At 40.1% G+C, this 10,924-nt stretch overlaps 1 protein-coding gene across 1 annotated transcript; it reads right to left on the minus strand.

The window, feature by feature from the left end:
* Window positions 1-990: 990 nt before the first annotated feature.
* Window positions 991-8,274, minus strand: LOC126494130 (interferon-induced very large GTPase 1-like). The gene has a single exon (XM_050131358.1). It carries the CDS (start codon window positions 8,272-8,274, stop codon window positions 991-993), a length of 7,284 nt encoding a protein of 2,427 aa, XP_049987315.1.
* Between the last annotated feature and the right edge of the window lie 2,650 nt (window positions 8,275-10,924).

Here is a 10,924-nt window from a genome sequence, read left to right on the forward strand (position 1 = left end):
ACAATTGCCAGTCTTCATCAAAGAAACCCATATGTTCATATTTTTGAAATTTAATGTTTTTATTGATATTTATATTTATTCATGGGTCCAATCCAGTGATATTTATACATTATAAAATGAGCAAATAAGCATGCAAACATATGAAGAAATAAGCATACCCATCACCTCACATCCTAAGCACTTTTTGGTGCAAGAACATTTAAAATTCACTCTGTCAGCAGTTTCAAATGTACATTATTAACCATAGTCAGCAGAACTCATTCTTTGTGTCTGAGACTTTTACCCCTTTGAACAATATCTCCTTCCTTCTATATTCCCCCAGCTCATGATAGCTGCTACTATATTATCTACTTTTATATATTCTATATTCTAATTTTTAGTGACTGACATCTTATGAGATTCAATGTTGTAGAATGCTACAGATGTGCTAGCTTCATGTGTACAGACCTTGTGTTTTTTTTCTTGCCCTTCCTGGTATCTCTGCTTTAACTGACATGAATGTCCCTAAATTTATATACTATAAAAATATTCATAACCATGATTTCATGTATGACTTAGATCTCTTAAATGGATTTTATTTTATTATATATTCACATATATTGGTAATTGATTTTTTATGTTATGATTATCTGCATATATCTAAATCTATATCTATATATCATGTGTGAGGCCAGAAAAGGGCATCAGATTTCCTGGAATTGGAGTTACAGAGATGGCTGTGAGCTGCCAAATGGATGTCAGGCAGGTCCTCTACAAGAACAACACTTGCCCATAACTTCTGAGCCATCTTTCTAGCTATGATAATTTGATTTTAAACAAAAAGAAGCTGAGACAAAGAGATTAAAGACATTTTATAGGGAAAGCTCCAAGCTTTCACATATTTCATCCTATAAATGGAAATGATGGAGACTTTTAGAAATGATGATGAGGAATTTTAGAATTATTTAGGTATGCTGCGACTCTGTCTGATATTGGATTATTTATTGAATATTATTGCTCTTTCAAGTCATTGAGCACATCCTCCTTTGTGATTTTGGCCCATGCCTCTGGGATTTCACCTGTGCCTGTAAACTTTTTCTGGTATTTTTCCTCTAGTTTTGATCTGAAGTGTGAGACAAACCATTTCCAGTATGACTGGGTGGATGAGTCTGGAGTGATACTCCATGTGGCATAATCTCCTCCTGCCAGCCGGTAATTCTTATATGGGATTTCTCGTTTATTTCCCAAAAGCATGAAGCGGTCACTTGCTACTGAACTAGTACAGCAGTCAATGACAAAGTGGTCTGTTTTATGCTTATGCCATCCACTGACAGCCTGAGGACGGTGGAATGGCACACTGTGGTCTCCCTCATGTTGGGGAATGGTGTTTGTACAAATTGCATTACACAAAGGACACTGTTTCCAGCAGCCACAGAGATGCTCAGAGAGAATTTTCTCAATGTCAGGAATCATTTCATCTATGGGCTTACTTGAGCAGTCCTCTTCGACTTTCCTCATTGCAGGATCCAAAGCTGCACTCATGGCTTCTTTGAGAAACTCAGTGTCCTTTATCTCCTGGTGCTCGATGCTTATCAGGTCTCTTCTTGGAAAGATCAGGTTGCTCCCTAGGTGATCACAGAACAAATCCAACCAGCCAGATGCAGTGCTGCCTTTATCTTTAGCCACTGCCGTGGACTCATGAATGGCAGAGAGGACGGCATTCTTGATGTCACCTAAACTTATTTTTAAAAAAGTCTTTATATTTTTACTTCCCCCATCTGAACAGTATTGTTTAATATGGCTTTCAATATACCTGCTAAAAAAGGATTTTGTATCATGAAGGTACTCCCAGTACTTATCAAAGTTTTCTTCTTCTGCCAGAGAAATGAGAATATGTTTCTCCAGGTTAGCCCTGTTTCCATTGAATGCTGGGCAGGTGGCTCTCATGGCTCCAGCAATTTTAATGACCATTTTCCCCTTTATGGTTGCAGAGATAGCAGGGGTGAGCTTGTGCCAAAGAAAATCAACAAATGTTTTGATGGAGGTGGCACCTTGGCAGGAAATCTTAAAACTCATGAAGAAATCATCTTTCTTCCTCTCCAGATAGTTCACAGGATCATTTGCTCTCTTGAATGCTTTATGCATTTCCTTAAAACTCTTAGATGCTCTTTGGAATAAGCATAGTGACAACTCAATGATATATTTGCTTGTAAATGTGTATCTTTCCTCAGTAGGTGCAGATTTTACTTCTTCCTCTATTATTCTCAGAATTTCATGGAAATAACTTGTATTATAATCACACTGTTGCTTATGAATATTGTTGATTGTTTCATTAAATCTTGAAATAATATGGTCAGTAGTCATATTAATGGATTCCTTATCACAGACCTTTAGTGTCCTAGTCATGAAGTTATACTTTTTATTCATTTTTACATGTTCATCATAATTTATTTGAAATTTATCTTCAGAATTTCTCATTAGTATGTCCACCATGTTGATCTCCTTTTGGAAATACTCCCAAAGAATGTTTTCAGAATCTGTGTCAATGTCAGGTTCTATGACTGGAGGAAGATCTGAGGAAACATCACAGACCCATTTTTTCCAAAGTTGATTGAATTTTTCATGTAATTCTTCTTCATTTAATTCTTTACCCTTTACAGTTAAAGCCAACTTTCTGCTTCTTTCCAATAATTCATTTGCATAACTTGATTTTTTCTTATCCAACCTTTCTTGATTTTTTTTTAAATGAATAAGTTCATTGGCTTTCCTTCTGGTGTCTGATATAAGTGTCTCTTTAAGGATTATTAGCTTATTTTCAAAATTTGATTTCCATTGAACCAATATTTCATTGTCTGGATCTTCATTAAAATATTTTTCAAGTTCTTGCTTAATTGCTGTATATTTTTCTGTGATTGGAGCCTCAAATATGCTTGTTTTGAGTGCCTGAACTTTCCCATTCTGAATCTGATTGATCAGCTGGTTCTGAAAGTCCAGCATGTGACTCCTTAACTCCCAGGTCCAATGGTTATACATAGTTTCCAGCTTGCTCATGGCCATGATCTCTCTGGTGTTTCTGAAGCTGAAAATAAAGTTCTCATTTACTAGGGCTTTCCACAAATCTTGAACTCTAAATTTGAAATCTGAGATCTTCATGATGCTACCTCTGGATTCCTGTTTGGCAGTCAAAATAATTGTACTCTTTAGTTCCTGGACATTGTGACTATACCGAGGATTAGGAGGGGCCATAGGGGGATTTCCATCCCAGAGGTGGGCAAAGTAATAGACATGATTATTGACATCAAACTTAATGACATCACTGAAATGGGATACATTTGAGCACTCTTCCTGTTCTGCAGCTGTTATTGCCATTTCATCCAGTTTCTGCTCTAAGCACCTTCTTCCTTCCACATTTTGGTCTTTAGCTGTAACTTCTCCCACATTTTGATGGACAAAGAGGCAACTGGGGGAGATTTTCACTTGTTTCATCCTAAGAAAGGCTTGAACAGCTATTTGTAGGATGTCTTGCATCTCAGAGGGATTCTCCCCAAAAATATTGATCAGAGTCAAGTTTCCAAGGCCAATGACAAAGGTTGCCAACTCATTGTCCCAATTTTGGGATTTGTTGTTGAGTTCTGGAGCCCGAAGTCCTTCTGTGTCTACAACAAGAACAAAATCAAAGCCAAGTTCTTCTGTGAATGTCTCTTCCACCTTCAAGAGCTGCATGTAGGCCCCCTTGGTGCACCTGCCTGCACTGGCTGTGAACTGCAGCCCAAACAGTGCATTCAGTAGGGTGGATTTCCCTGAGCTCTGCAGACCGAGGATAGAGAGAACAAACAGTCTTTTGTCTCCAACTTTCTCTGAGATCTTGTCAAAAACAGCTGCTACCCACTTTAGAGGCACATATGAAGCATCCCCATCCATCAGCTCAATGGGAAGACCAGCTACCATTAGGTCTGCAGCAATCTGAGGGAGACAGAGAAAAAGGCTGTCTCTAGAGGATGAAATTTCTTCCAGAGCTTCATAGATCTGGCCAACTTCTCGGAGAAGGTGCTCAACTCCTAAAGTGCAGTTAAGAATCTCAGTAGAGATGGCTTCTATCTGCTTCTGCCAGAGTGTCAGGGAGGTGCTCTTCTGTGCTTTCTGCTTTTCTCTTTGTACCACTAACCACAAAGATCTTTGCTTTTCATGCAACTTTTCCAGGTGTTCTGTAGTCAGATTGTCAAAAAACAGACTTAGCCACTGCAGAAAGTAGAGTTTATTATGAGTTTCTGAACATTCTTGGAGAACTTCAAGAACAGAGCGCATTAAATCATTGAGAGGAAAGGCTCTTTCCAATTGCCGACATCGAATTATTCTTTTATCTATCTCAATCTCACTCTTGTGTTGTTCAATGCTTCGATTCCCTTTCTCTCTCAGATGATAGAATTCTTTATCCTTCTTACACCAAAGGTGCCAAAGTTGTCCCTGAAGGGGTAGTAAATTTTCTTTTGTCTGTGATAACTTGGATTCCTCCAGGAGGGCCATTATAGTCTGTGCCTTTTCTTTGGCTTCCTTACAGTCTCTTTGGTCCTCATCAATAAGGAATCCTTGTTTTTGAGCCATCTGTGAACAGCCCTCTAAACTGAGAGCAGTATTAGAGAGCTCTAGAAAATGTTTGATGGCGTTTGTGAGCTCCTCTGTTAATTCTGCCTCATTTCTATTCCTGATGCCAATTCTCATTCTTTTACCAGAATTATTGGCTATAGTCTTTTCTTTGTCATCAATCAAGCAGATTAGAGGGCTTGATGACTGACAGAGGTGTCTGACAAGTTTTTGGTTTTCTTTATTGTCATCAGAAGCTGACATGAGGATCACAATGAGAGAAGAGACATCCTGCAGAAAACTGAGTTGTTGCCTATGGTCCTTCGCATCTCCACGAAGATTGGTGAAGGTCACACACTTGTCAAATCTGTCCTCACCTTGACCCCCAGGACAGAACCAGGAGATCTCCACCACTCCCTCCATCAGGAGACAATCTTTGCTGCTTCCTCTGCAGTGCCTGTGAAAAAACACATCATGTTTATGTTTACTGAGAAGAGAGTTCATGATCTGAGATTTGGAAGCAGAGAGGCCATTTCCAACTCTAATGAAGGACACAATGGGGGTAGAAACACGGCACATCTGCTGATTGCTGTGACTGTAGCTCTTGTCCTGTGGTGATTTACTTGACTCTTGCCAACTTCTCCTGATTTGTCTGAGAGACCAGAGAGAGAATTCAATCTGAGAACTGTTGGGATTTGGTACCACAAGGGGAAGTGCAAATTGACAAATGGAAAGTTTGGACAAAATATATTGTCTGGCAAGATCATCTGCACAGTGAAAAATGGCCATCTGGATGTCCATTGGGTGAATGTGGGGCTGGGACTCAGTGGCTGAGAGGTAGGTAAGACTGTCACTTTCTTTAATGGCATCTTCATATGGATCAAAATCTTCATTTTCATGACTGCAAGAGACTACAGAGTTCTGGTTTTCTATGTTCTTGTCATCTTTGAAGACCAGATGCCTGAACCCACAATCTAGCATCAGTAGCTTTTGTAGGAAATAGAAGGGAAGTTCCTGTTCAGATCTTGGCTGTGTATTGTACACAGAAGTCTTATAGATCAGATGGAAGTCAGCTCTGCTCATCCTTTTTGGGTAGTGGTGTTCGAGGCCTAGACGCTGGAGTAAGTCTAGGAAAGGTCCTTTTTCTATCATATCCTTTTCATTGTTTTCATTACTTTGTTGTTTATAGATCTCTTTCTTTTCATAGCAGAGACTTTGCAACTGTTTTTTTACCTCATCCATTTGCAAAGAAGGGATTGTGGCTTTATAGTCCCCATCAATCAGTAATCTTAAATCGTTCTCCAGATTTTCCCAATCATGATGTGCTCCATGTTTTGTGAGAACATGTACAACTTCTTCAGACAACAAGTGTCCCATATGTTGTCTTATTAATGTCAAGCGTTGTCCTTTCTCTTCTGTAGAGGTATCTGTAATATCGACTGTGGCTCTGAGAGCTGTGAGCACCAGGAACGCCTGGGCTCTGTAGCTGCAGATATTTTTAAGATCTTGGTATTTGTGATTGATAGCTTGCATTTGATCCACAAGGAAGCTTAACTCGTTACACCCCAGAAGATGCTGAAAAATATTGTTTATCAACTGATATCCTGTACCAGCTGCAATGGAGAGTAGCATCAGCTGCATGTCTGGCTGCTCTGTTTCTCTGAGGTACTTCAAGAAGGAGCCAAGAGCTGTGGTCACCTCATATGTAGCAGTTCTTTTAGCTTCTTCCACTGTTTCTGGGGACTCATTTTTTATATTCACTTCCATCAGGTTTTTGTGGGTTTTCTTTAAGGTCTCAATGAATTCAGAAAATGAGGGGATTTTGATTTGTTCTTCCTCTGACTCTGACTGATTGATCCACTGTATGATGGACTGTGCCTGAGGAAAGTTTGTCACTTTGTAGACATGAGGTTCTAGAAGGCTGCACAACTGAGATTTAATAAACTGAGTTTTATAAGTGGGTGAATTTTTGCAAAAGCTTACAGTGTTTATTAGAAAATTCTGCAGATCCCAATCTGTGAGGCATGTATTAATCCAAATGTTATAACTTTTTACTTTTTGACTCAATGTTTGCATGAAGTCTATCAGCTTATTAAGCTGTTTTTCAGGATCAGAAACCTCCCAACATTTCACATCCTCTAGGAAAAGCCTGGCTTCTTTTCCAGCAGTAAGAAATTCCTCTCCTTCCTGAATCTGGGCAGTGAGTCCAGTCAGAGCAGTGTAACTGTCTTTCAGGCAGTTTGCCACCTGAAGAGCATCCTTAAAATCACTTCTGTGGCTAGAGAGGATGATATCCCAAATAGGTACCAACTGAAGTCCCCGGTCAATGACAGACCATGTTTGATTGCTAGCAACAAGGCCAGCTGTCCACTGGGCAATACTATCTGCTTCTGCTGGTCCACCTATCTGGGCGACAGAGAGTTTCACCTTTGTTTGAAAGTTTTGATGAGTTGTACTGTTAGATGCTGTTTTTGAATGTGGGTCTAACATGTTTACACTTGTACCAGCTTTAACTCCAAAGCCACCATAGCTGCCCCTTATGTAAATATTCAAGGACTCTGCCACCTGCTGCTTTACATCAGCCAATTGCTCACTTTTGAAATCCTCTGAAATGGCCTTCCAACAGTAGATTCCCCCCAGGTGCAGTGGGCCTTGGTTAGCATGAGAACCAAACTTGTGAAAAAAGTTTTCAGCCCTGTGCCTCAGTAAGGGGAATCCATCTGTGTGTGTAGTTTGACCTAGGAGTTCTTCAATACTTTTTAGCTCCTGGAGAGCAGCCTTGGAGAGTTGAAGCTGATGGATGTGAAAGTGGCAGGTGGCCAGTGGAATGTAGCTGAATTTGGCTGAGCAGAAATAAGATTGCTCTGAATGGGATTGGTGGCTATCTCCAGATACTGTATGTTTATTTTTATCCATACCACCTTCTAGACTAAGTCCCCAGCCTTCACCTTTAGCTGAGAAGGCTGAACTGAAACCCAGCTTCTCCATAGTCTGTGTGAACATGGCTTGTTCTTGAAAAGAGGAAAATTCCTTTGTTTCCATCCATGTGCCATGCTCAGGGCCAACAAGTGAGAACTCCGTAGGGACACTGAGTAGCTCTTCTTTCTTCTGAATCAGGCTTCTTTGGTGGCTGGTCTTATAAATTCCTTGCAGGGCCAGCCCTCCAGATGCCCATCTTACCAGGTCTCTATCTGAGAGGTTTCCACTGTAGGAAATTTTCTGCTCCATATCCTTGAGATGTCTCTCCATTGTTTCAGTGATATCTTTGAGGGGTACTTCAGGCCCTGGCCAGCACTCTTCTGGGATCTCCATTGCTTGCCTCAGTTCTGCTTCTTTCCTCCTCACTTCCTCTTCCTGTCTGTGTTTCCCTTCTGACTGCAAGGCCCTCAGTTCCTGCAGTGCCTGTTCTGCTTGCTGCTGCCTGTTCCTTATCATCTCCCCAGGAGTCTCCTGGAACTCTGCAACACTGTTTGGCTGTGAGAGGTCAAGCAGCTTCTCCAGAGCCTTTTTCTCCCATGTGTGCTGTGTCTGGGACTTCAGCTTCTGGAGGTCTTTTTCTTCTAAGTGTTGTAAGGCCTGGGCACAGGTCACACCCACATCTTCCTGAAGCTTAGGCAGCCAGTAGTCAACAGACAACCCCACATCTGTCAGCATCTCCTGGAGATCTTGCCTTCTAGTCTGAGGCTCGTGAGGGATGCCCTTCGTTGTTTCCATGGTTCTGTGAAAAGCAGATGTGCAGTTAGTCGTGGCTGTGTCTTGACCTTAGGAAGTATCAGCTGTGTGGTCAAAAGGGTGAAATATTAATATTAGTCTTTTTCATCTCCTGTAATTGTTCCAATGCCTTTTAAAACAATTGTGTGTGTGTGTGTGTGTGTGTGTGTGTGTGTGTGTGTGTGTGTATACAGCCTATCATTGTGGGTACTCTCAGCCTGGCCTGTCTATCTTGTTTTGATAGAGACTACTATGGTGAGTTGCCACTTTGCCTGTTTTTTTTTTTTTTCTTTTTTCTTTTTTTCAAGATAGGGTTTCTCTGTATAGCCCTTGCTGTTCTGGAACTCACTTGGTAAGCCAGGATGGCCTCAAACTTGGAGATTCACTTGCCTCTGCAACCCAAGAACTGAGATTCAAGGCATGTGCCATAACCACCTGGCACTGTGCCCTATTTTTAAGCTTTCTCTTGCACAGAATCAATTGATTTGAATAAATTAACCTGAAGGATTTTTTTTAATAACATACATGTGTTGGTTTGAATTTTTAAAAACAAGTGATATCAGTTGATTATGTTTTTTTATTAATTTTTATGAAACCATTGCTGGCTGGTTCCATTCCTATTTCTGTCACTTTTCCCTTTCCCTTCAGACAAGGTCTTACTGTGCAGCTCATGCAGTCCTGGAACTTGGTATTTAGCCTAGGCTGGACTCTAAGTTATGGCTTTCCTTTCTTGACTTCCTGTCTGCTGGGATTACCAGTGTGAATCACTATACCTGGCTCCGCCACTTTTTTGTAGGTTGTTTTTATAATGGTAAGTATCTTTCCTGGTGTTTAGAAATATTTGTTTTGTACTTGTTACTCATATTCTTTATCCTTTTTTTTAAAATATCATCTTTGAATCACATGAAGAATTATTTATTAATAATATGAACATCTATGTATGTAGACACAAGTACCCCCTTGTATCTAGGATTTTATCAATTTTATGGAAACCTTTTCCTCATTGCTTTCAAAGCTGTCATTGAGATAAGGTTGCACACTTTAATTTCATATTTGTTGAAATTTCCTTTCCTCCTATCATTTTTGCCCTACTGAATTATACTACCATATGTCCAGGACAATAAGTGCCCTATTTATTTTTCTCTGAATATGAATTTAGTATATTAATAATATTTAATTTGCTCTCTTAAATATGCTCTCAATCTCATTTCATTTTGTACCCCCTGCTATGTCTACTTTAGATTTTGCTTTCTTTGTGTTTTTGTTGTGCTGCAGTCGTAGTTAACCCATTTGCTATGGTTTGAATGTTTGTCCTTCCCCAAGCTCACATTGTACAATATTACGATGGCTGATCTGTATCTGGTTATGTAGATCAACCTGGGTTTGAATTCAGAGACCTGCCTTTTCTACCTCCTGAGCATTGGGATTAAAGGTGTGTGGCATCATGCCTGGCATGAGATTAATGCTGCTATAAAAGAGCTAGGTTAGCTTCATTTGCTTCTTTGCACCCTGCTGCTGGCACCTTGATCTTGGACTTCTTAACCTCTAGGCTGGATTAAGGCATTCTGTTATGGAAACCTTCAGAGGATGAAGACAAAATTGATATCAGAGAAGTGGGGAGTTGGTTGTTGTTATAACAAAAATGTTAAATTTTAGAGATGGCTTTGGATTTGGGTAATAGAAGCTGGAAGAAATTGGATGCATAGACTATGAAAGCTTATATTTACCATAAATAAAAGTATAGAGGAAAATTCTCATGATAGCTCAGAAGAAAAGATTTATAAGGCAAGTCTAAATTCTTAGGGATTACTTGAATGTTATGAACAGAATGTGGGTAATTAAAGCAATTCTCATGAGGTCTCAGACAAAAATGACCTCAAAAACAGAGCTTTTCTCAAATCAGGTGGGATTAGCTAGAAAGGGGAATGTTAGGATCCTGGGAAACTGGATAGCTATCAAAGCCAACCTGAAACAATTACTTTTGAGTTCTTGTCTTATGAATTCAAATACTGATATTTATGAACCACAGAGGGTGAGTTTTAGAGAGAAGTTACAAAGTCAGAGTTTGAGAACTAGAGGAGGGGGTGGAACAAACAAGAATCTTTGGTTAGTAGGTTGGCACATTGGTAAGAGTATGAAGACCTGAATTCAAATATTCAACACCTGTGTAAAATCTGGGTATGGGATACAACCTTTCTGTCCAGTCAGATCCTGTACATTTTTCTCTAGGGTCTAGTAGGCTGAGTTCTTCTATTCTTCTCCTTCCATCCTTGATAGAGCCTGAGTCTCACATCCTGTGCCCTGGTCTAGCCTGACCACTCTTTCCAGTGCCACAACTGATCTCTAGGCTTTTACCAGGTCCCACTCTGCCTGCCTGTGACCCACAGACCTTTCTTACTCCACATTCTTACTCCATCCAGCCAGATTTTGCACATCCTTCTCCAGAGTCTTGCCATGTAAATCTAATGCTCTTTCCTTCCACACACCCTTCTCAACTCCCAGATCTATCCTTAAAATCCAGGTTAGTACCAGGATACACATACTGTATACCAACTCAGTTTCCTGTGTCCACTAGACTTTATTCCAAATACCAAAGTGTATTTATCCTTTAGACTCAACCTGACTTGCACATCCTATGTTCTTCCCCAGTGTG

Source organism: Alexandromys fortis, unplaced genomic scaffold (genome assembly GCF_014885135.2).
Source record: "Alexandromys fortis isolate MF-2015 unplaced genomic scaffold, M_Fortis_MF-2015_v1.1 scaffold_329, whole genome shotgun sequence".
NCBI lineage: Eukaryota > Metazoa > Chordata > Mammalia > Rodentia > Cricetidae > Alexandromys > Alexandromys fortis.